Source organism: Neophocaena asiaeorientalis, unplaced genomic scaffold (genome assembly GCF_003031525.2).
Source record: "Neophocaena asiaeorientalis asiaeorientalis breed wild unplaced genomic scaffold, Neophocaena_asiaeorientalis_V1.1 scaffold86, whole genome shotgun sequence".
Taxonomy (NCBI): Eukaryota; Metazoa; Chordata; class Mammalia; order Artiodactyla; family Phocoenidae; genus Neophocaena; species Neophocaena asiaeorientalis.
This window is the reverse complement of record NW_020175039.1, coordinates 5829917-5856712: the sequence shown is the minus strand read 5'-3', so window position 1 is coordinate 5856712 and position 26796 is coordinate 5829917. Positions and strand designations below refer to the sequence as shown.

The 26796-nt window shown below is 37.8% G+C and overlaps 1 protein-coding gene across 3 annotated transcripts in view; it reads right to left on the bottom strand.

Moving 5' to 3' along the window:
• Nucleotides 1-26796, bottom strand: part of USP37 (ubiquitin specific peptidase 37) — an 89027-nt gene that overhangs the window by 17131 nt on the left and 45100 nt on the right. For 2 of the 3 annotated variants that reach the window (XM_024763167.1, XM_024763168.1), the window contains exons 14-20: nt 25025-25215; nt 15817-15934; nt 14453-14532; nt 12866-13030; nt 11157-11222; nt 8253-8394; nt 7167-7422 (exon numbers count right to left, since the gene is read on the bottom strand). In XM_024763167.1, the coding sequence (XP_024618935.1) occupies nt 7167-7422; nt 8253-8394; nt 11157-11222; nt 12866-13030; nt 14453-14532; nt 15817-15934; nt 25025-25215 (1018 nt within the window). The remainder of the gene's footprint in view (nt 1-7166; nt 7423-8252; nt 8395-11156; nt 11223-12865; nt 13031-14452; nt 14533-15816; nt 15935-25024; nt 25216-26796) is intronic. The other variant, XM_024763169.1, reaches the window with a different exon arrangement.

The following is a 26796-nucleotide window of genomic DNA, read 5'->3' as shown; positions in this document are numbered from 1 at the left end:
CAAATGAGCCTTGAACATATTCTAAATCAAAAGAGCTACATAAAATATATAATAAACATCTCATGTACCATACAAGTATATGACAACATATATGTTTAAAACATTCATCCAAGGAGGTAGGAAAAAATATTAACCTTTTATTTCTTTCTGTTCATTCTCAATTTCTAGATTATGGCTAGCTGGAATAATAATATTATTATTATAAATATTATTATTATTATAAATAATATAGGCATAATTTTGTTCTGGTTATCTGAATTTCATTATTTTTAATATAGGTAAGAGTGGGGAGAAGAGGAAGGAACTTCCTTCCCTCCCTCCCTTCTCAAACACTTTACCAAAGCAAAAATTTTCGTCTTAGTAAGTTAAGGAAGTTCTCATAAAAAGAATTCAACTGGTTAACAAGAACTACCTTTACAGATTTATTTCACATGGATTGTTTTAAAATTACTAAGTGCTCTTTACCTGCCCCAATACTGCACTGTAACCATTTAGATGGCAGATGATTTTCCATAGCACAGACAACTCTGAAGCTTACCACATCTTGGTTTTAGACTCTAAGTCAGCAACTAGTCATCATTTTTTAATTGAACTGATTTGCTGACTGAGTATTTATCATTGAAACTAATTCTGAATGTTCATTAAAAGAGGAAAAGAAACTCAGGATATTATTAAGTGCAAAAAGCAGTACGATTCCAATTAAAAAAAATTATACTCCTCCATTCTTGGAGAATGTAATTTTCCATAGCCTCCAAGGGGCAGCTCTGAGGCGTATAAGGTCCCACCTGTCCCTCTGGCCTTAGCTTACTGGACCAGGAATGAATACCTGAAAGAATCAACCAATCAGACCACTTCTGGAAATTTGGAACCCTGATATTCAAAGTTATTTGATGTTGAGCGTTTCAAGTGGAAGAAAGATTGGGGAGTTGAGGCTGCTATTTTAGGGCATAAGATGAGCATTATTACTTTTATTATCAAAACATACTCATAAAAAGAAGATGACAGAGGCACAATTTTTCTTAACCAATAATTTTCAGCACTCAATGTACCAATGTACCTCACACAATCCTAGAATTACACTAGCAATTAATCCATGTGATAGAAAACAGATGTAAGAAAGTTTACTTTAAGATGCTAAAAATCAATATACATCTGTCTTCAGGACAAGATTATCAGATGGATACAAAAAAAACACTTCAGATCTAGGAACAAATATGACCATGAAATAAAAAACACAGAGGGGAACCATGTGTTAAAACACTAACATTCTTATACTAAATATATCATCTGCTGCTTCTCCCACCCCAAATGAAAGCTGCTCCTTTCCTACATTCTATATTTCAGTCACTGAGATCACTGTCCACCCAGCTTAGTTGTTATTTTTTTTTTTTTGAAGATAGAAACCTGGGAGTCATTTTGACTTCTCATTTATCCCTTCATATTACATAAATCGTTATTTCCTAATTATCTTTCGAATCCATCAACTGTTTTTCTTTCTTTCTTTTTTTAAAAATATTTATTTATTTATTTGGCTGCGCTGGGTCTTAGTTGTGGCACGTGGGATCTTTTTTTTAGTTGCGGCATGCAGGATCTAGTTTCCTGACCAGGGATCGAACCTGGGCCCCCTGCACTGGGAATGCAGAGTCTTAACCACTGGACCACCAGGGAAGTCCCAACTGTTTTTCTTTTCAATGCCAAAACCTTGGCTTAGGGCACCATTAACTTTTGGTCTGGACTACTGCAATAACTGCCTAACAGGTCTCACAAGATACTTAGGTTCTTCTCTAATTTATGTGCTACACTGCAGCCAGAAATGATCTTTTTCAAATATAAATCTTTATCAAATACTTTTTCGCTTAAAATTATCCAGTAACTTCCTAATGCTTTTGAAATAAAAGTCCAAACTCCTAAACATGGTTTTAGGCCATGTAAAAACTGGAGACTGCATAATTCTCTAGTCTCAACTTTTTGCTTTTCCCCCTCAACACTATGTTCCAGCCATGCAGATCATTCTGAACTTCTGTAGGTCCACTAACTTACCATGGCCTTTCTCATGTCTGGGCCTTTGCATACACTCTTCCCCTCCCTTTGACTAACAGTAAAACCTTACTTAACCAGTATTCCTTCCCCTCCTCAGTTGATTCATGAGACAACCAATCTGATGAGCCCCAAATATTTATTGAGAATCTACTATATGCCAGGCACTGCTAAAGAAGATGGGGATATAGTGATAATTAGGGCAAGATGGCCCTTGCCCTGAAGGCGCTTAAGTGCAAAGCTTCTGAGATGAAAATGAGCTTAGCATGAGGGACACAGAGAGAATGCTAGTATGGCTAAAACAGAAGAGTGAAAGAGGGGGAAAGTAAAGATAGACCATGGTGAGAAGCTTGGATTAAGTGTAATAGGAAATCACAAGTTTTAAGCAGAAGGGTGACCGTGTGATTTAAGCTTCAGAAAGATTATGTTGGCTGCTTTGTTCATGAAAGAAGGTCTGTAGTGGGGCAAGAGTGACGGAAGAGACATTAGGAATCAACTGTAGTGGACCAGGTGAGAGATGGAAGGCTAGAGTTACAGCTATGAAGATGTTGATAAATGATTAAATTCAGGATATATTTCGGAGGTAGAGCAGACTAGACTTACTGATGGACTGAATGTAAGGTGTGAAGTAAAAAAATCAAGGGAGCCATATTTTTTGGCCTGAGTCAAAAAATGGTAGATGGTAGTACCATTTGCTGATATGGGGCAGGGTTATGGGTGGGCGGGGGGCAGTTAAAAATTAGACAGCCAAATGGACATTTCAAGTAGGCATTTACATGTGTAAGTTTAAAGCTCAGGGGAGAGATCCGGGCTAGGGATATGAATTTGATATCTCATCAGTATGTGAGGTTATGGTAATGTCTGAGATCACTCAGGGAGAGAACTATAGGAAAAAAGACAGCTAAGGACAGTGTCCTGGGAATACTCCAACAGTTAGAGGTCTGATGAGGGAAGCAAAAAACAAAACCATAAACCCTGGAATGAACAGTTGGTTTAGTAGGAAGAAAAAACCATGGCAAGAATAGTTTATAGAAAAAAGTTTATAAAGCTTTAAATGTTAAGGAGGGAGTGATGGATTGTATGAAAATTGCTAGTGCAAACTTTATAAAGACCATTTCAGTGGAGTGGTGGGGATGAAAGCCCACTTGGAGAGGGTTGACAAGAGAATGGGAGATGGTAAGAAAGTAGAGGGAATGAGTAAAACAACTCTTTCAAAGGATTTTTCTGGGAAGGGAGCAAAGAAAGGGAGCAGTGGCTAGAGGGAAACACAAGGTCATGAGAGTTTTAAAAAGATGGGTGATATTAAGGCACAGCAGGAATAATTTAGAAGAGGGAAGACCTGATGCAGAAGAGAAAGAGTATCATTTCAAGAGGGAAAGTCTTTAGAAGGCACAAGTAGATGAGATCTTGGATATGAATGGAGGGATTGGCCTTAAATAAGAAGAGGGACACTTCCTCCATAACAAAGGTGAAGGCAGAGTTTTCATCTGACTGCATCTATTTTCTTTGAAAGGTATACAGCTAAGTTATGTGCCTAGAGCATGTGTGGAAGGAGAACTACAGATCTGAGAAAGACATGGAGACCAAGAAAAGAAATTTACTAAGGAACTATAACAGAACTGACTAGTAGCATGTAGTGCCCATGTAAGAGCGTAGTCATGATTTTGAGGAAAGTATAGTCAGCACAGTTTGGGGACTTTTCTCCAGCAATCTTCAGCTGCTTGGGTGTAGGCATGGAATAAGAAGCTGGTTGAACTGGGAGATGGGACTTTGTTAGGCGATTGAGAGAAGAAAACAGAGGAAAGAGATAAAAGTACCAAAATATGGCATATAGGCTGTGGAGGGAAGTGGTGACAAGAGGGAGGTGATGAATAGCAAAAAGTAGAAGACAATGGATTGGAAGTCTTAATGAGATCAAGTAATTGCTGAAATAAGAATATGATATTAGGTGAGCTAGGGGGAGAGAAGGGTTAGAGAAGGATATTTGAAATTAAGATTTCAAAGGTGGTACATTTATTGATGATGACAAAGTCTAGGGAAGTGGTTCTCAAACTTCAGCATGCATCAGAATCAACTGGAATCAAAACACAGAATGCTGAGTCCCACATCCAGAGTTTCTCACTCAGTAGGTGTGCAGTGGGGTCAAGAATGGCATTTCCAGCAAGTTCCTACATGATACTGATGGCCTGGGGACACACTTTGAGAACTACTGGTTTAGGGTATGAGTTTTGGCAGTTATCAAGATGGGGTAGAAGAAAAGTTCTTTGGAAATAAGATTAGGAATTGAGAAACCAGGCTGTTGAAATGGTCATTTATGAGGATGCTGAAAGCCCTAAGAATGCTGATGGGCATGGAGTGACTGGACAGTAAAAGAGAGCTACAGACAGAAATAATAGGTGGCAAAGTCTGAAGTCACATACCAAAGGAGCTGGGGTTTTTGTAGGATGAAAGAAGACAAGCAGTTGGAAATGGCAATGAGCAACAAGGAAAAAACCATCTCCAGGCTCTGAAGTTTTAGTGTATGGGGAAAAAAACCCAGCTTATACTTAAAAGAATAGTAGGACAATCCATAATGGGAGTCTTTCAAAGAAAAATTGGCCTGACTAGAGACTAAAGGGACCTAACAACCAAATGCAGGGGGTAAGCTTTGGGTTCTAGATTTTTTAAAAAGTGTAAAAAATATTTTGGAGATAACTGGGTAAATGTGTATGTGGGCTCTATATTAGAACTATATATGGAATTACTGTTAATATTCTTAGGCATGACAATTGTTATATAGGAAAATTTCCGTGTACTTAGGAGAGTCAGGCTGAAGTATTTTAGGGTGAAGTATTATGATACCTGCAACTTCAAATGGTTCCATTAAGAGTGTGTGTGTGTGTGTGTGTGTGTGTGTGTGTGTGTGTGTGTGTGTGTGCACGCACGCGCAATCTCTAAAGATGGCCTCCAATGAACCATGCCTACAGGTATTCTAACTGTGTGGTCCACCTCACAGTGAATCTGGGCAGGTCCTGTGAGTGCTTTAACGAAATGTGGTGGAAGTGATTCTGTCCCAATTTTGAGCCTATACATTAAGGAGGCCTGGCAGCAGCCTCTTTTGTGCTTTTGGGAGCCCTGAGCTATCATGTAAGAAGTTTGGCTACCATGCTGAAGAGGCCATACAGGAAGGGAGAGGCCCTGAGATTACATGAAGAGATGAAAAGCTGAGGAGAAGAGGGGAAGGGAGATGGCCAGGGAGAGGGGACCAGAAGAACAGAGAGGATATCTAGCCAGCTCAGCTGACCCTTCTAACCAACACAACCCATGTGCCAAGGTGAGCCATCTTGGATGTTGTAGTGCAGTTAAACCCCAGCCAACATCACATAGAGCAGAAAAAACTAGCAGCTAAGACCAGTCAATCCACAGTAATGAGATATTAAAATTACTGTTGTTGTAAAGCACTAATTTTGGGGTAACTGCTGCACAACTACACATACACACCGGGGCAGTGTGGAAGGGAGAGAAAAAAATGTGACAAAATGTTAATGAACTAGGTGAAGGGTATAAAAGTGTGTATTGTTTTATTCTTCAATTTCTCTCTGGATTTGAAACTTTCACAATAAAACCTTATGGAGGGTTTGATCACATTTCATCGTTCCTTAGAATTATTATTGATTTTTAAAGTATGACAATGATATGGAGGATAGGTTTTTGTAAAAAGAGTTCTTATCTTTTAGTGATACTGAAATCCTTACTGATGAAATGATCTAGTATCTAGGATTCACTTCCAAGGGCAGTGATTATAAGTTTAGTAAGAGAAGGGGACTTCATAAGGGTACTTGCATCAAGAGGTAAAAAAAGGTGTAAAGAAAAAAGAAAAAAAAGGAAACATCTATATACAAAAATCATCAGCTTTTTGTTTCCAGTTAAATTGAGGAAATACTCTTATTTTACTTGCACATAAACGAATTCAAAACTGAGGAGGCCCTAACAACCCCAAGAATACAGAAAATAATTTTGTGATACACTACTATTCTCTTCATCTCCAAAATCCTAGGCTTGATATACGGAAACACGTTAGCTAGCCACCTAGATACAGATACTAAAGATACAGATACTAAAGATATCAGGAGAAAATATTAGACTTGGCCCCAGGAAAAGGAAGTGAAAATTTTCTACTTAAAAAATCTTAAAATACCCATAGTGCAAGGCAAGGAGGCTCAGCTCTGTTGTTTGAAGTGATAGCTTGAGAAATAACAAAATATGAGTAAAAATTACCACAAAAATAATTTTTATCTGTATAGCACTTTACATAATATGTATATACTATCTAACATTCTACCCACAACTATCTGAAGTATGTCCGGTAGATTCCCCATACAGAGGTAAGAAAACTGAGTATCAAAGAGGTTAAATTACCTATTTAGAAATTTATAACTAGTAGGTGGTATAGCTAAGACTAGACACCCTCTTAGTTCAGTGGTCTTGCCACCATTATGAAGGGATGAACCCAAAGAAGAATGGAGAACTTAAATTATCTATACATTAAAACTTGGTATAAGTTCAGATATACAAAAATGAAGAATTACACAAATTTCTGAGAGCAGTGGTGTGAAAAAAGTTACCAAAAACTGACACATTTTTTTTTTTTTTTTTTGAGGTACGCGGGCCTCTCACTGTTGTGGCCTCTCCCGTTGCGGAGCACAGGCTTCAGACGCACAGGCTCAGTGGCCACGGCTCACGGGCCCAGCAGCAGCCATGGCTCACGGGCCCAGCCGCTCTGCGGCATGTGGGATCTTCCTGGACCGGGGCACGAACCCGTGTCCCCTGCATCGGCAGGCGGACTCTCAACCACTGCGCCACCAGGGAAGCCCTGACACAAACATTTTTTAAATGCACAAGAATACTAACTTTTCTTTTGATGTACACCTAAAGGGACATGGCATACTTTACCACTAGCCTCTGGATACTAACTCACAATATTTGCTTCTCATTTTTTTAAACTGTTAGAAAAAAAAAAAAAGCACAAAAATATTAGCTCTGTTATTCAGATCCATCTCACCTCCCATTATGTAGAAGTCATTTGTTACTATAAAGCTTTGGAACACAGTTGTGCCTGTTTAACAGATGTTTATTTTCATTAAACCTACCGGGCTCTGTGACTGTTTTTGGCTTCTCAGTTTCCACAGGGTCTGGATTTTCAGGCATTTCTTGAATATCGTCTTCTGCAAATCCGGTATCAGGGCTGCTGGTTGGTTTATCATCATCTTCATGACTGAGAGATGGTGAAGCTTCTCTTTTACTTATCTCTAAAACAGCTGCTAGAAGCTCTTCTTCACTCATTCCGTCAAATCCTGAGTTTTCCAATTCAGACTTACCAGGTTCTAGTCTGCAAGATTTTGAATCCTGAAGAATAGAGCTGCTTTTAGAAGAAACTGGAATGCCTACAAATATAGCAATCTTGGAGTTTAAAGTGATAGGGACTCCCCTGGTGGCACAGTGGTTAAGAATCCACCTGCCAACGCAGGGGACACGTGTTCGAGCCCTGGTCCGGGGAGATCCCACATGCTGCAGATCAACTAAGCCTGTGCAACACAAGTACTGAGCCTGCGCTCTAGAGCCCATGCACCACAACTACTGAAGCCCGCACGCCTAGAGCCCCGTGCTCCGCAACAAGAGAAGCCACCGCAATGAGAAGCCCACGCACCGCAACAAAGAGTAGCCCCTCCTGGCTGAAACTAGAGAAAGCCCGCGCACAGCAACAAGGAAGGAACGGACGGAGGGAGGGAGGGAAGGAAGGAAGGAAGAAAGAAATCTTGCCATTTGTGACATCACTGAAGGACCCTGAGGGAAATAAGTTACACAAAGACAAATAATGTATGATCTCACTTACATGTGGAATCTAAAAAACAAACAAACAAAAAAACTAAGCTCACAGATACAGAGAACACATTGGTTGTTACCAGAGGTGGGGGCTAGGGAGTGAGTGAAATGGGTGAAGGGGCAAAAAGGTATAAACTTCCAGTTATAAAATAAATAAGTCACAGGGATGTAATGTACAGTATGGTGACTACAGTTAATAATATCATAGTGCATACTGAAAGGTGCTAAGAGTACATCTGAAAAATCCTCATTCACAAGAAATGATCCATCCTGTGTATTTATTAAGCTTGCTGATGCTGGTTATGAAAGGCATTTGTTTGGACAGTCAGTTATTTTGGTGAGAAATTACTTACCTTTTCCAGGTCTTCCTGCTGCTGTTCACTGCCTGACATTTCACAAAGTCTCTGGCTAAGGGCCACAGAGCGTTTAAGCTCATCTTCACTGTCTGAATCAAGGCATAAAGCCAAGGAATTCTTGGATTTGAAGGTGAAATTCCTGTAATTTAAGAAAAACGAACAAACAAAAAAACCCTATGTAAGTCTGACAAATAAACATTTGTCCTTGTTATTTTTTTGAAGTATAAATATCAATTAAAACAAAAAGCTTTTCCATTATGGAGAATGATTTAACAGAGAAAAAAAGATATATGAAAAGAGGTATATTTAAGAATTACCTTTGCCCTACTCCAAAAGAGCCATGCTTTGAAAATCAGACAACTCTTATGCTATTATATATTATCAGTAAACCAATCACTTTGTGCCTTTTTTCTTTTAATGATCAACTCCAAAGAAGTTTGTTACTGGCTTTATAAAGCAAGTACCTTACTGAATGCATGCAGACATAGCAATGAATACATTTTTGACAAGAGAGTGCATGAGGATTAATTTTTGCTCTTTTAAATTATAATCCATGTACTTTGAAATTAACAGTAACATTCCACTTATCCATTTATATGTAGGTCCAACTTCTGGCAACCTCTACCTTGTAGAACACAGGAACTTAAAAGTAAAAAAAACAAAACAAAAAAAACGCCTCTGAGGAAGGCAGCAGTTTCGAAGCCCATGAACTTTACTCTTCGGGCAGGGACCTTATTTCCCCAGGAAATAGTGTATAAAATAATGTAGCAAGTTCATCAAGAAATGAGAGCTAAGAAATGAGAGAGAATAACCACAAAAAGGGCAATAAAGAACTATAAAGTAATTTAAGTTAAAGGTAAACTGTCTTATAAGAATTAAGAGCCTCTGAGGGCATTATCACATTAAAACACAGTGCAATAACTGATATTTACAATGCCGATTTTAAGTAATTACAACATATTTAAATTATCTGCAGCGTATTTTATTTAATATAAGGAATTCTGTAAGCTTACAGAGATATAACCATCTAAAATGGTTAAAACATTTTAAAGATTACAATTAAAAAGGCAATTTTTATAAGGACAAGCTTCAGTTATATAAAAATTCATTTATTTGGAATATCAAATATTATTCTTCAATGATACCAGATAAGTAAGGTGTTACTGTGTTGTCTTCTAAGTGAGCTGAAAATAAACTAAAGGAAAAAGTGGTAAAGGTCAAAAAGCACAAATTTTCTTTGATGAAGGTTAACATAAATTCATATGCTGTACTAAAAAAAAAAAAATGTAAAATGGAAATTGGAAAATGCAATAATCTAAATGTGAAAACTGTAAATAAACATGTAGAATGATGGCACCAAGAAATAAGAGGCCACAATGGAAATCAGGAGGATTGCATAGCAACGTAGATCAAAGAAAAGAGGCAAGTGGTCAGTGATAAACCCAACCATAGTCTTTGGCTGAGAGCAGCCAGGATATCACTGCACTTCAGTCTGAACACTTGAATAGCCTCCCAATATGTGTTCAAAAAGGGTTAATATAACTTAGAAATAGCCAATTAGCCATCTTAATTCTTCATTTCTGATTTCATGCTCACCAAGCAAAACTGAACATATTGATTTATTTATCCATGTAAATACTTTGCTGAAGAAGGGTGACACCTGGCTACTAATATACCAGGGTCAAATGTGACAAAGGACATTATAGAAGAACCAATGGTATTCTGGTTCATAGCTCAGCCTCTTTTAAGTTTGATCGGCATGACAGGTCTTCTAGGGCCTAATCATCCTTTATTGACCAACTCTCAAATTCTCATAGCAGTAAGACCCTGGAGAACAGATTGACCATGCCAAGTATAATGATGCCCAATGAAACCATCTCTTTCTTGAAGCTATAGTGATTTGGTACATAAAGAGTGCATTCCATTAATAGTTACTATATTCACAGAAGGCAGCTTGCCTGTAGTAAGGAAAAATATTCATCCTGTAAATGCATCACTTGCTCACTTTCTAAGCAGCCAAGTGGTATTGCTCATTTGTATCTTGAGAACGGGCAAGAGTATTCATATCGGTACCATTTCAGATTTCTAGTCAGTTAGTCATCTGGTTTTAATTGCACTGAAAAATAATTAACAGGAGGAAAAGAAAATAGCAATTCCCAAATGTCATTTTATGGTTATATAAGCCCCCCAAAAGCCCTTAAACAACAAAAGTGTCTCTTTTCTAAAAGTACTTTGGGACATCAAATTTTTAGAAAAACTAATTTTAAAGACAAATGACAAAGAAGTCATTTAGAAATGTCTAATCAGGAACTGTGGTTCTAGTCAAATCACAGAGGAGGTATATTAAAAAAAAAAGTATTTGTTTCCTTCTTGGACAAACTTTTGGTCTTAAGCAAAAAACATTTGTAGAATAGCTACATTCTAATGTGTATTTGTTTTCCTGTCCCCTTTCAGAATAGCTCCAGCTCAGTGTCTAAGACAATAAGTCCCACACTGGCTAGCAACAGGTGAAAAGACATTTTGGAATCTCCATGTGTATATTTGAAGAATGGTGCTTTTTATACCAGTAGGGGTTATTTTAACCCTTCAATCCTTAAAATCCCTCATCATTAGTCAATTTCTAGAGTTGTAGGATGAAAATATTACATACAACAGATGATTTAAGAAGTTTTAAAACAAAATTTTGAGAGAACCATCTGAACTTGATTCAGTGTTAAAAACTTGATACTCACTAAATTACAGTTTAAAGCATATTCAGGAAAATTCCAAAGTACAGTAATGCAGAGCAATTATCATGCAAAAAGAGAAACAATAAGAAAAGGGGAAGGGATAATCTTGGAAATCAGGGTAAGCCAAATCCTTAAAAATACAAATTTTGGGTACACAAGAAATATAACTCACTTTGAAGGTGTAGAAGGGCTGGTGATGCAGGAATTCACCATTTGAGAGGCTTTCAATGGTCTAGAACTATCAGAAAATTAGAAAATATATATGTATACAATTACTATTACTAAAAATATATTTAACTTATTAAATGAATTATTCTGTATTATAGTCCCTTATATATCCTCTTGAAAAGCAAACAATTATAATACTTTTAAACTAACAATAGAGGCCAAAAGAGAAAACAAAATACTTTCTCTAGGCTCTTCCTTATCTAATGATCTAAATAAACAACATTGAAAACGAAGTCAAATACAATATAAAGAGAACTTGGGAAATTCTCTTTGTCTCAGTTCTTTTAAGCAATAAAATAACAATAGCTCTCATTTATTGAGGACTTACTAGATGTCAGGCACTGTAGTAAGAACTCTTGTGTATTACCTCATTTAATGTTCACAACTACCCTGTTATTTTCCCTACAGACAGGTCAAGGAATTTGTTCAAAATCTTAAAGCTATCATATCACTGAGTCAGAGAGCCTGGTTTCAGGCCTGTGATCATTAAACAGCCTTGGCTAATGGTTTGAAAGTACTGCCAGAAAGAATACTAGCTCCACCAGTAGAGGGCAGTTTCCATCAAGCAAAAACATCTATTCTAATGAAAGGCCATAAGAGAAAAATCCAGAAACACTGATTCTCTGGGAACATGTTGTTATTGATTTATTGAGGCCTTTAGTGTAAACATACATGATGTAGAATATATTTCAATTATTAATCCAAGGGGAATAATTTTTACAAAACTTCATTAATTCATGTTAGCAAATGTTCATTTGCTTTCTGTAATGTCTATTATTCCATGTCAATGAAGAGACCTGGCTCTTCCAGTTACTAACTGTATGAGCTTAAGAAAATCACTTAATTTCCTTGGATCTCCTCTGTAAAATTAAGAAAGACAAAAATCTCTAAAATCCCTTTCACCTCTAAAGCTCTAGAACTTTATGATTATACCAAACTAGTGTTCAAGTATAAAAAAGAACTACAATATATGGCTCCAAAGTAATGCAAGTACGCAGAAGAAAGAGCAACATTTAGAGAAGTCTTAAGGTTTTCCTGGCATTCATGATGATGCAAAATAGAATGTAAAAGTTACTTCTTTTCTCAAGGAAAAATTTCGAGGAGCCATTGAAGTTCTTTGCTCAAACTGGTAATAATACATTTATGAAGACACAATCTATTTTGGGGGTCCCAGCATAATATTTAATGTACTGTTTCTCAAGTTTGCATACTCCAGAGTCAGCAGAGGCATTTGTTAAAAAATATTGATTCCCCAGCCCTATATCAGATTTGCTGAAACAGAACTTCTAAGGAACAAACACAGGAATCAGTATTTTTAGCATTCAAGTGACTCTTATGATCATGCAAATTTGGTTTATATTCCCCAAATGTATCAAACTATCTTCTAGTGATCTAAAAGAGTAAGGAGCACTCCCGAAAAAGGTAATTTATTATGAAAGGCAATTAATATATGTTGAAAGTTTTTGTTTAAGCATTTTATTCAATTACTTAAATCAGGTAAAACTTAGCACAAAGTCCCAAAATAAAGCAAAATAAAAATCTCCTTCTTGGTCTGATTTTACCTGGAGTCATGTTATGTAGTTCAGTCATTCTTTTGATCAGATACTAAAAGCCTTTCTACTTCAAAAGGGAAAGAAATTCTCAAGGACTTACATTGCCATTTGTGCACTCCAACCAAGGTTGAAGGGTGGTTTTGTATTTTCAGTGCAATGAGACGAGAGGGTCAGGTATCTTGGAATGATGACTTGCTGCCCAATCTTGTTGTTAAGTGAGAGAGCAACATTGAAGCTATATCGTTTCAAATGAAGAATGAGGATCCTGAAAAACAGGAGATGATAACATTATTAGTTTATACATAATAGAGGTAGCTCTCTTACAGGTAAGAAGAGATCACTGTAACTAACCATGTTAGACAGCTTTTGATTTAAAGACTACATTAGGCTGAACTAAAGATCTGTCAAAGAACATTTACTGAATACTTGCCACGTGCTAGGCATTGTGCTAGGTACTACGAATAAAGATAAAAATAAAACACAGGCATTGGGTAGATATTAATTGGGAGGTCTCAGTAAAATAATGTTCCTAGAAAAAAAATCAAAACACATCAGACAAGAAAACTAATTTTAGAATACTGGTATTGATAATGGATCAAATCCCTAAATTATTTATTTCAATGTTATATAGTTTACCAAAAAATGGATGTTATATAACGACAAATGGTAATTTAAAGTGTTAAACAGGACCTCCCTGGTGGCGTAGTGGTTAAGAATCGCCTGCTAATGCAGGGGACATGGGTTTGAGCCCTGGTTCGGGAAGATCCCACATGCCGCGGAGCAACTAAGCCCATGCGCCACAACTAATAAGCCTGGGCTCTAGAGCCCACGAGCCACAACTACTGAAGCCTGCGCACCTAGAGCCCGTGCTCCGCAACAAGAGAAGCCACGGCAATGAGAAGCCTGCTCACTGCAACTAGAGAAAGCCTGCACACAGCAATGAAGACCCAACACAGTCAAAAATAAATAAATTTATTAAAATAAATAAATCAAGTGTTAAACAGCCCTTATGTTTGATGGTGAAAATTAATTTTTTTAAGATGACTTTTGACAAGAACTATTCTTATTTCAGTAGCACATTCTCTAGAGAAAGGTAAGAGAGAAATGAAAAGTTTTCTCCACTTATAAAAAAGTTCTATATGGGCTTCCCTGGTGGCACAGTGGTTGAGAGTCCGCCTGCCGATGCAGGGGACAAGGGTTCGTGCTCCAGTCTGGGAGGATCCCACATGCCGCGGAGCGGCTGTGCCCGTGAGCCATGGCCGCTGAGCCTGCGCGTCCGGAGCCTGTGCTCCGCAATGGGAGAGGCCACAACAGTGAGAGGCCCGCGTACCGCAAAAAAAAAAAAAAAAAAAAAGTTCTATAAAATGTACATGCACAGCAAATTATAATTGAGTGTTACACATTACTGAATTAAAAATTTACTAGTAAGTCCCCATTATTATTCCAAAGTCTCATCAGCCTCGTTCCCTTGTTGCCATCTTCTTGGGACTCTCAGGTTCCTTCTCTTCTTCAACTTTCCAAATCTTCTTCCTTTCTTATACAAGAGAATTGTAGCTTTCCATTCTCTACCCTCTTCATATCTCAGCTTTGCTGACCTTCTTTACCAATCCATCTGATAAGCCTCACTTATTCAGTAATATTTGTAAGTACTTTAAAGAAGAAAAATTGAAGAGCCAATTAATTTTACCTGGGTAGCCTGTTAAATTTGTGCCTGACAAGAGCACATTTCCCACCACACTTCTCACAGGAATACTCAAGTTCTTCTGCCTGTAAAAAGACAAGAGGGAAAAATAAAGTATAAAGTTGAATTAGCACTGCCCCATTAAATACTATTTTCTCTAGTCATACTAGTTCAGTGGAATGACAACTCCGACCAGTTTAAATTTTGTGTCTAGAATCATAAGCCTTACTAAATTAAGACCTAATCCTCAAAATATAGTTATAATATCATGCCCTGTTTCAGAATTCCTAATTTCCTTTTTTTAACCAAGGAAACATCTCAATTTATGACAGTAACTAAACTATAGTAGCAGATTCTCAACCTTTTCCCCATGGATACACAAGAACCACTGCCAAGAGTATATCCAGATTTTAACATTTGGCCATAGCAGAGATAAGATCACCTTCAGGTTAGGCGGAGTTCCTGGTCTGTTAGGTGTAACTCTACCCCTTTCTTATAATGGAACTCAATCTTCTGGTGACAGCCCACTAAGAACAACTGCTCTAAAAGGACCAAAGTTTGGGGTGGATATCATTACCTAGAGAAAACTGAAACAAGAAATCCTTAAAAAATGGGGGTAAAGATACACAGGAAAAGCTTCAAATTCTATGATAATAACAGGAATAGTAAGGAATGACTAAAACAAAAAGAAAAGCAGAATATTTATCCTTGGGTGGAGCTGAATATTCATCATTTCAAGAACAGAGGTCTTTTTTTTTTTTTAAATCTTAGGATGACAACCCTGCCCATTTGCTACAACAAAACAAGAACCACTATTATACAGATGGCAAACTGCCATCAATTATAAGGACTGCTACACAACATGTCCAATTATGCCCCAGAAACTTTCTGAATATCTGTAACAGTATAACACAAATGCAAATATTTATCTATAGCTCTGAATAAACATGACTTGTCCTTTCTGTTTCTAACGTGGTACATATAACCTAAGGAGAAGCAAAAAGTATTTTTTTTCATTCCTCAGATCTTAGTATACTAACTTAGATAGTGTCTCCAATTTTGACTCACATTACCCAATTTTAGCATATGTCACTTCATATTATTTGTTTACAAACAAATGCTTCTAAGGTTGTCTAAAACACTTGCTGTTGAGTTAGATGTATAATCTACTTGAGCAATTAATTTTCATCTACAATCAGTTAACAACCATATTTACCAAGCTCCTAAAAAATACTATTTATAAATATTTCTCATTTGTTTCCCCTGCAACTATTTTGTCAAAACTCCGCCTTAAATAAACCAACTTCAAATACAATTATCTATGATATATAAAATTTAGTTATGTGGAAATACCAAAAGATATTATTTACCCTAAAGAAAAGATCAAGGGAATCTTGAATTGAACGAGGAGGGAGTGGCTTTTTCCTTCGAGGAAGGTCAATGGAGAGGTCATTAAACTGTTCTCTTTTGGGAATAATCTCTCCACATCTGTAAAAATAAAAGACAAATATAAGAATTTAGAAGCCTAACTGTGCAATACAAAATAAATACAAATATACTTCAGAAACACTGCTCCCCCACTGAACTTATCAGGTACTGAGAGACCATGACTAGGCATGAGAAATAAACATTTAAAACTTTTCTCATGCTTACTTTAACCCTTATTAAATCCATACAGGTAAAACATCAATTGAAAGTGTTTAAGTACTTTCTTAAAATGCTAAATTAAAAATTTTTATACTTTCCAAAAAACCCCCAAACTTTAAAACACTGAAGTATAATATATATATATAGAAAAGTGAACCAGTCAAAGTTGTATAGCTTGATGAATTATCAGTTAACACACACATGTAATCACCACTCAACTCAAGAAATAGAACACTATGAACTCCCTCCCTATAAGCCCCCTCACATGCCTCTTCCCAATCACTATCCCTTTCTTACTTCCAAAAGATAACTATTATCCTGACTTCCAACACAACAGTTGAGTTTTGGTTTTTTATCCAATCTGCCACTCTATGTCTTTTGATTGGAGCATGCAGTCCATTGACATTTAAGGTAATTATTGATAGATATGTATATATTGCCATTTTAAGCCTTATTTTCCAGTTGATTCTGTTTCTTCTTTGTTCCTTTCTTTTTCTTTTTGTGGCTTGATAATTTCCTTTTATTTTATGCTTGTGTTTTCTTCTTTTTGATTTTTGTGAATCTATTGTGTTTTTGATTTGTGGTCACCCTGCTTTTTGAGTATGTTAACCCCTTCCTATATCTACTTGCTTTATTTATTTATTTATTTTAAAAAATTTATTTATTTTGGCTGTGCCCAGTCTTAGTTGCAGCACACTGGATCTTCATTGCAGCATGTCAACTCTTAGTTGCAGCATGCATGTGGGATCTAGTTCCCCAACCAGGGATCGAACCTGGGCCCCCGGCACTGGGAGTGCAGAGTCTTACCCACTGGACCACCAGGGAAGTCCCTCTACTTGCTTTAGACTGATAGTCATAGAGGCTCAAACACATTCTAAAAAATGGAACTGTCAGCCATAAAAAAAGAACGAAATAATGCTATTTGCAGCAACACGGATGCAACTAAAGATTATCATACTAAGTGAAGTAAGTCAGAAAGAGAAAGACAAATACCATATGATATCACTTATATGTGGAATCTAAAATATGACACAAATGAACCTATCTATGAAACAGAAACAGAATCACGGACATAGATAACAGACTGGTGGTTGCCAAGGGGGAGGGGGCTGGGGGGAAGGATAGTGTGGGAGGTTGGGGTTAGCAGATGTAAGCTACTATATATAGAATGGATAAACAAGGTCCCACTGTATACAGCACAGGGGACTACAGTCAATATCCTATGATAAACCATAATGAAAAAGAATATAAAAAAACAATGTATGTATGTATAACTGAATCACTTTGCTGTACAGCAGAAATTAACACAACACTGTAAAATAACTATACTTCAGTAAAAAAATATACAAACAGCTCATACAGCTCAATATCAAAAAAACAAACAACCAATCAAAAAATGGGCAGAAGACCTAAAGAGACATTCCTCCAAAGAAGACACAAAGATGGCCAAAAGGCACATGAAAAGATGCTCAACATCGCTAATTATCAGAGAAATGCAAATCAAAACTACAATGAGGTATCACCTCACACTGGTCAGAATGGCCATCATCAAAAAGTCTACGAATAATAAATGCTGCAGGGGGTGTGGAGAAACAGGAACCCTCCTACACTATTTGTGGGAATGTAAACTGCTGCAGCCAGTATGCAGAATAGTATGCAGGTTCCTTAAAAAACTAAAAATAGGGCTATCATGTGATCTTGTGATCCCACTCCTGGCCATATATCCAGAGAAAACCATAATTCGAAAAGATACACGTACCCCAATGTTCACTGCACCACTATTTACAATATCCAAGACATGGAAGCAACCTAAGTGTCCCCTGGCAGATGAATAAATAAAGATGTTGGGTATCTATACAATGGAATACTACTCAGCCATTAAAAAAAGAAATAACGCCATTTGCAGCAACGTAGATGGACCTAGGTTTAATCATACCAAGTGAAGTAAGCCAGACAAAAACAAGTATCATATATCACTTATATGTGGAATCTAGAAGAACAAAAAGGATACAGATGAATTTATTTCCAAAACAGAAAGACTCACAGACACAAAAAACAAACTTATGGTTACCAAAGGGGAAAGGGGTGTGGGGGGAGGGATAAATTAGGAGGCTGGGATTAACATATACACACTACTATGTATAAAACAGATAACCAACAAGGACCTACTATATAGCACAGGGAACTATACCCAATATTATGTAATAATCTATAAGGAAAAAGAATCTGTAGAAGAATATACACATATAACTGAATCACTATGTTATACACCTGAAACTTACATGATACTGATACTGTAAATAACTATACTTCAATAAAAAATTTTTTAAAAAATAGTTGAGTTTTACCTTTTCTGAACCTTACATAAATGGAACCATACAGAATGTTTTCTTTTAACTAGCTTCTTTTGTTCAACATGATTTTAAGATTCAACCATGCTTGTTGCAAATGGCTATAGCCCATTTTTTTTTTTTTTTTTTTTTTTTTGTTGGTACACGGGCCTCTCACTGTTGTGGCCTCTCCCACTGCGGAGCACAGGCTCTGGACGCGCAGGCTCAGCGGCCATGGCTCACGGGCCTAGCCGCTCCGTGGCATGTGGGATCTTCCCAGACCGGGGCACGAACCCGTGTCCCCTGCATCGGCAGGCGGACTCTCAACCACTGCGCCACCAGGGAAGCCCTATAGCCCATTTTTTCATTGTTGCCTAGTATTAAGCTGTATGAGCATGCCACAATTTTTCCATATTGATGGACATCTGGACTATTTCCAGTTTTTGACTAAATGAACAATGTGTCAAATTGAAAATACTATGTGTTCTCAGTAAACATGTGTAGGCAGCTCTGTTTGGTAGCAGAATTGTTTGGTCACTGGATACATTTTATAGAATTTCAGAAAATGGGCTCAGAGATCAAAACATCATATTCAATTTACCTGGAAGCCAACTTATTTCTTTTACTTAGTTTTAGTTGACTGTTTTTCATTTTGTCTGCATTATCAGCATTTTTAGTAATATTCATTTTCCTGCCCCAGTTCTCTATTGCAACAGTTGAACACTAGGGACTGTAAGAATACATCTGTTCTTCATTAAATAAACATTTATTGAGTGCCTCTCTCCTAGGCAGAATTCTAAGATGACCCTTGCCCTTCCTTGTATAATTCTATCCCCTTTGAGTGTGGGAGGACTGTGATTATGATGAGCTATCACTCCCATGATGATGTTACTTTACATGGCAAAAGGGATTTTGTAGATATAATTAATGTTACTAATCTTAACTGTAGAGTTCATCAAAAAGGAGATTATCTGAATGGTTGAGGCCTTATTACATGAACTCTTTAAATCTGGGTCTAGAGGTCTCAAACAGAGGAAGTCACAGATTAGAAGTCAGAGACATGCACTGCTGGCCTAAAGAAAGCAAATAGCACTGTTGTGAACTTCCTATAGAGGCCACAAGGCAAGAAACAATAGGCAACCTTTAGGAAATGAGTTGCCCCAGCCAACAGCTAACAAAAAAATGGGGACCTTAGTACTACAACTGAAAGAAACTAAATTCTGCTCACAACCTTAATGAGCTTAGAAGGGGACTGACTCCAGCCAACACCTTGATTTCAGCTTTCTGATACCTGAGCAAAGAACTCAGCCATACCCTGCCTAGACTTCTGACCTACAGAACTGAGTTAAGTGGATGTTGTTTTAAGCTGCTAAGTTTGGGACAATTTGTTATGCATCACTGAATATGTCTCCTATATGCTGAAACTGTTCTCGGCACTGGGGTTGTAGCAGAGAACAAACCAAGACAAAAATATGTCCCCTCATGAAGCTTTCATTATACTGGAGAAGAGATACAATAAAAATACATACATAAGTAAAATATATAGTATGCTAGGTAAGTGTTAAAGAAGAAAAAGAAAGTATAGAAGAGGGAAGCAAAAGATGAGAGTAGATGGCTGGAATTTTAGATATGGTAGCAAGAAAATGCCTCACTGAGCAAGTGATTTTTACATAAAGATATGGAGAAGGGAGGGCACTAGCTATGTGATAATATGGGGAAAGAGAAACAGTAAGTGAAAAGGCCGTGAGGTACCAGGATCCTGGCATTTTAAAATTTTATTTATTTATTTATTTATTTATTTGCTGTACGCGGGCCTCTCACTGTTGTGGCCTCTCCCATTGTGGAGCACAGGCTCCGGACGTGCAGGCTCAGCGGCCATGGCTCACGGGCCCAGCCGCTCCGCGGCATGTGGCATCTTCCTGGATCGGGGTACGAACCTGCATCCCCTGCATCGGCAGGCGGACTCTTAACCACTGTGCCACCAGGGAAGCCCTGGCATTTTTTTTAAAAAGCAAGAAGGACTTCCCTGGTGGCACAGTTGTTAAGAATCTGTCTGCCAGCACTATTTACAATAGCCAGGACATGGAGGGAACCTAAATGTCCATCGACAGAAGAACAGATAAAGAAGATGTGGCACATATATACAATGGAATATTACTCAGCCATAAAAAAGAATGAAATAATGCCATTTGCAGCAACATGGATGCACCTAGAGACTGTCATATTGAGTGAAATAAGTCAGACAGAAAAAGACAAATATCATATGATATTGCTTATATGTGGAATCTGAAAAATATGGTACAAATGAAGCTATTTACAAAACAGAAATAGAGTCACATATGCAGAAAACAAACTTATGGTAACCAATGGGGAAAAGTCGGGGGGGATAAGTTGGGAGATTGGGATTTACATATACACACTACTATATAAAACAGATAACTAGTAAGAACCTACTATATAGCACAGGGAACTCTACTCAATACTCTGTAATGACCTATATGGGAATAGAATCAAAAGAGAGTGGATGTGTGTATATGTATAACTGATACACTTTGCTGTATGGCAGAAACTAACAAAACACTGTATATCAACTATACTCTAATAAAAGTTAATTTAAAAAAGAAAAAAAAAAAGAATCTGTCTGCCAATGCAGGGGACACGGGTTCAACCCCTGGTCTGGGAAGATCCCACATGCCATGAAGCAACTAAGCCCGTGTGCCACAACTACTGAGGCTGCGCTCTAGAGCCCACGAGCCACAACTACTGAAGCCCGTGTGCCTAGAGCCTGTACTCCACAACAAGAAGCCACCACAATGAGAAGCCCACACACCACAATGAAGTGTAGCCCCCACTCACCACAACTAGAGAAAGCCCATGCGCAGCCACGAAGACCCAATGCAGCCATAAATAAATAAATAAACAAAAAACAAATAAATAAAAAACAAACAAATAAAGCAAGAAAGCTAGTTTGGTTCGAACAGAATGAGCAAGGGGAAACAGTGATAAGAGATGAAGTAAGAGAGTTAACTGGGAGAGAGGGGTTGCTGAAAGGCAAATCTTACGGAGTTTTGTAGATCATAGCAAGAATTTCAGCTTTTATTTTAAGGGTTATGAGCAGAGGACCGACATGAACTAATGTCCATTTTAAATGGATCACTTTGGCTAATGTGTTTAAAATAGACTACAGAGAGACAAGGGCAGAAACACAGTGATCAGTCAGAAGGTATTGCAACAATCCAGTCAAGAGATGATGGTGGTTTGGACCACAGCGGTGTCAGTGGAGGTAGTAAAAAGAGGTCAGATTCTGGTTGTATTTTTAAGGAAAAGCTCAAAGGATTTGCTGACATATGGGATGCAGGGGTGCAAGAGAAAGAAAAGAAAACTTAAGAAATACACCACACTGTTGTACTGATAAACTCTAAGTACTGAACTGTCATTACTGAGATAGGGAAGACTGCAGAAGGAGGTTTTATGGGGGATTATTAAGTACTTAGTTTTAGATGTTTTAAGTTCTTTAAATGGAGAATTCATACAAATTCTTCATATTCAAGAATATATTACTAATATATTGAAATGGCTTATAACCACCGAAAACCAGTCAATCTAAACTATAACAGTTTAAAAAAATTAAGTACATTTGGCAAACAGGTCAAACTAACTTACAGCCAGATGGGACAGAGGCTAAACATGGAAAATTACAATTCAGGGATAAGGTGTATAGAATCTTCCTTCAGCCAGAAACTATTTTATCTTTAAAGAGTTGTCTTAAAGAAAATGACTAATAAAGAAACTAAGGCAAGGCCTTTGAGGAGGTAGTTGTACTGCTGCTGCAGCCCCAGAGAACCTTGTTACCTCCTGGACTTGCCAACTCTTGGGTCACTGTTCAGTCTGGATGCCTGGCATTCAGCTTCATGCTTACACACTGTGAGCCAGGTCACTTCATGCACTGGTACACACACCTCAACTGCACACCCAATATTTGGGTGCTGCATAACTGGAATGGCTGACTGATGCTGTTGGCCCAGTGAAGCAGGCATCACTTTGACATAGCTTTCTTTCTTCCTGTGATGCCTGTGGCCATTTCTACCACAGGCAACAGAAATTTTCCTATCAAAAAAAACTTGGTTGACACCCCACAGTTAAATGAAATATTAACAGTGACAAACTGCTTCTCTCTCTGACTTGAACAAATTTTGTTTGGAAAGTGCATTAGAAGAAACGGAGGGATGGCTATCATACTGTGGGCTCTCTAGCTTTTGCAAGACGATGAACTGTATTACTAAGACCCAGACCTTTTCTTTAAAAAATAATTTATCGGGCTTCCCTGGTGGCGCAGTGGTTGAGAGTCCACCTGCCGATGCAGGGGATACGGGTTCGTGCTGCGGTCCGGGAAGATCCCACATGCCGCGGAGCGGCTGGGCCCGTGAGCGCCATGGCCGCTGAGCCTGCACGTCTGGAGCCTGTGCTCCGCAACGGGAGAGGCCACAACAGTGAGAGGCCCGCGTACCGCAAAAAAAAAAAAAAAAATTTATCCACTAGGGGGAATAAAAAACACTGAAGAAACCATGAAGATAAAAAATGTCACAGATTAATGATGCAAAACTACTGTCTTGTAGTGTCCATGTGAATGAGAGGCCCGCGTACCGCAAAAAAAAAAAAAAAAAATTTATCCACTAGGGGGAATAAAAAACACTGAAGAAACCATGAAGATAAAAAATGTCACAGATTAATGATGCAAAACTACTGTCTTGTAGTGTCCATGTGAATGTTCAAAATTCTAGTAAAAAATACTAGTGTCATAGCTGGAAGAGACCTCAGTGAACACTATCATTTTGAGCAGCCTAAGAAAAATAAATAAAGGGGACTTCCCTGGTGGTGCAGTGGTTAAGAATCTGCCTGCCGTGCAGGTGACATGGGTTCGATCCCTGGTCCGGGAAGATCCCACATGCCAGGGGCAACTAAGTCTGTGTGCCACAACTACTCAGCCTGTGCTCTAGAGCCCACGAGCCACAACTACTGAGCCCATGTGCCACAACTACTGAAGCTGGTGCACCTAGAGCCCAAGCTCTGCAACAAGAGAAGCCACTGCAATGAGAAGCCCGCACAGTGCAAGGAAGAGTAGCTCCTGCTCACTGCAACTAGAGAAAGCCCGCGCACAGCAATGAAGACCCAATGCAGCCAAAAAATAAATAAAAATTAAAGAAAAAAGAAAAATAAATAAATATGAAAGACAGAGAATGAAGAGCCATCATATGGCTAAATTTCCTAAAGAAAATTCCAGAATAAATGGAAGAGAAGCAGTGTGTAGAGAATAGTTTTTCTGAGCTGAAAAAAATCCCAAATCTTCAGATGAAAAAGCCCCATCATGTTAAATGCAAAATGCATGAAAAAGGGTCAATACCTAGATATAAATTAGTGAAACTCTGAATTTCAAAAATTAAGAATATCACAGATTTTCAGGAAGGAAAAGATTATCAACAAAATCAGACTTCTTCTAAGTGTCAGAGTAACAGGATATGATGGGACAGTATATGTAGTATGTTGAGGGGGAAGGCTGTGTCTCACTTAATAATTCTGTATTAAGTCATGTGTGAAAGCCACAGAATTAATTCTCATTTATATGTGGACTCTGAAGAATTCCACTCTCTGAAAAAAAATGTATTCAGAGATGTACTACTGATAAATGGAAGATTAATCAAAATAGAACTTTTTAATGTCAAGTACCTGGTAGAGAGTTCTGATAATGAGTATGGAAATTAACTAAATGTAGAAGTTAAATCTCAATAGTTAATGTAAACATGGTTAAAAAGCACTGCAAAAATTAAAAATAATCCACATTTTAATGTATCTTGTAAAAAAAAAAAACCAACCCATTTTTTATAAAAACAATTTGGTTCAACAAAATAAGCAACTAATAGGAGGGAGTCTTTTCAGGGGAAAAAAGACGAGGGCTTCCCTGGTGGTGCAGTAGTTAAGAATTTGCCTGCCAATCCTGGGGACATGGGTTCGAGCCCTGACCTGGGAAGATCCCACACACTGCAGAGCAACTAAGCCCATGCGCCACAACTACTGAGCCTGAGCTCTAGAGCCTGCGAGACACAACTACTGAATTCCGCACGCCTAGAGCCCGTGCTCCGCAACAACAGAAGCCACCGCAGTGAGAAACCTGTGCACCACGATGAAGAGCAGTCCCTGCTCGCCGCAACTAGAGAAAGCCCGCGAGCAGCAACAAAGATCCAACTCAACCAAAAATAAATAAATAAATTAATAATAATAAAAAAAAGATGAACAAGTATTCTCGAAGAGCTTGATTTTCCACACAGTGATTAAAAGGAAAAAAACCACACACACAGTAACACACACTCAAAAGGCAGAGCAAAATTAACCATTTAGTCAGCACTAAAGCATTTGACAAACTAAGTTCACTTTAGTTCTCACCCCACCAAGCATTCTTATAGATGATAAAGACACTGAACAAAGATATTTATACTCATGTATCCCCATGACACAGGAATGAAGATAAGAATTAAAACCTAGAAGAGTTGTAGTCACTTGCTGTAAAGAATTAAAAGGGAAAAGAGTTCTCTTAGAGCCTACTTACGCTTTACAGATGATGGAGTGCTGAACTTCAAACTCCAAATTACTAATAACAGGGCAAGTGTATACTCTAGTAGCTGAAATATCTGGTGAATTTTCTTCTCCAGGAACAGGTTCAGTCTTCCAGGTTTTATTTAATTTTTCCATATCCTCTTTCAGCTGGTCTAAGCACTGACTTAAAAATTCATGAGCGTCCTAAGAAGGCATAATATCCTTAATAAGGTCAAAACATTTCTTGCCACAACAACAGCTTATTAACACTGTGATCTACGCGAGTAAAGCACTTGCAAGTCAAAAACACGTGTGGAAAAAGGCCAGATTTACTCTAATGATTTTGCGGTACATATTTTGTGGAAACAAAACAAAACGACAAACGACATATTTTATATTCCTAAGTTAGATTAGCATAACTAATAAATGAATCACTCCTTCATTTTTTTAAAATAGAGTGATTTTTCTAAAATAGCCTTTGTAGCTAAAATAGTCCAAGGTCCTACACTGGCAAACCACATCTATATTATTAATATATGATAAAATACACAGAAGAGTCATACTGAACCTTACCAGAAGTCCTCAGGTTTTCCAACCTGTGATGAACACACATACACAAATCTCATTTTAAAATAAAATTGGGTAACACACTAAAATCATTTCAATTTTCCCTATCTCTAAGGTGTTTAAAAACAATTAGACCAGCCTCTTAGATAGCTTCATCCACCAGAGAACAGACAGCAGAAGCAAGAAGAACTACAATCCTGCAGCCTGTGGAACAAAAACCACATTCACAGAAAGATAGACAAGATGAAAAGGCAGAGGGCTATGTACCAGATGAAGGAACAAGATAAAACCCCAGAAAAACAACTAAATGAAGTGGAGATAGGCAACCTTCCAGAAAAAGAATTCAGAATAATGATAGTGAAGATGATCCAGGACCTTGGAAAAAGAATGGAGGCAAAGATCGAGAAGATGCAAGAAATGTTTAACAAAGACCTAGAAGAATTAAAGAACAAACAAACAGAGATGAACAATACAATAACTGAAATGAAAACTACACTAGAAGGAATCAATAGCAGAATAACTGAGGCAGAAGAACGGATAAGTGCCCTGGAAGACAGAATGGTGGAATTCACTGCTGCGGAACAGAATAAAGAAAAAAGAATGAAAAGAAATGAAGACAGCCTAAGAGACCTCTGGGACAACATTAAACACAACAACATTCACATTATAGGGGTCCAAGAAGGAGAAGAGATAGAGAAAGGATGTGAGAAAATATTTGAAGCGATTATGGTCAAAAACTTCCCTAACATGGGAAAGGAAATAGCCACCTAAGTCCAGGAAGTGTAGACAGTCCCATACAGGATAAACCCAAGGAGAAACACACTGAGACACATAGTAATCAAGCTGGCAAAAATTTAAGACAAAGAAAAATTTCTGAGAGCACCAAGGGAAAAATGACAAATAACATACAAGGGAACTCCCATAAGGTTAACAGCTGATTTCTCAGCAGAAACTCTACAAGCCAGAAGGGAGTGGCATGATATACTTAAAGTGATGAAACGAAAGAACCTATAACCAAGATTACTCTACCCAGCCAGGATCTCATTCAGATTTGATGGAGAAATCAAAAGCTTTACAGACAAGCAAAAGCAAATGCTAAGAGAATTCAGCACCACCAAACCAGCTCTACAACAAATGCTAAAGGAACTTCTCTAAGTGGGAAATACAAGAGAAGAAAAGGACCTACAAAAACAAACCCAAAACAATTAAGAAAATGGT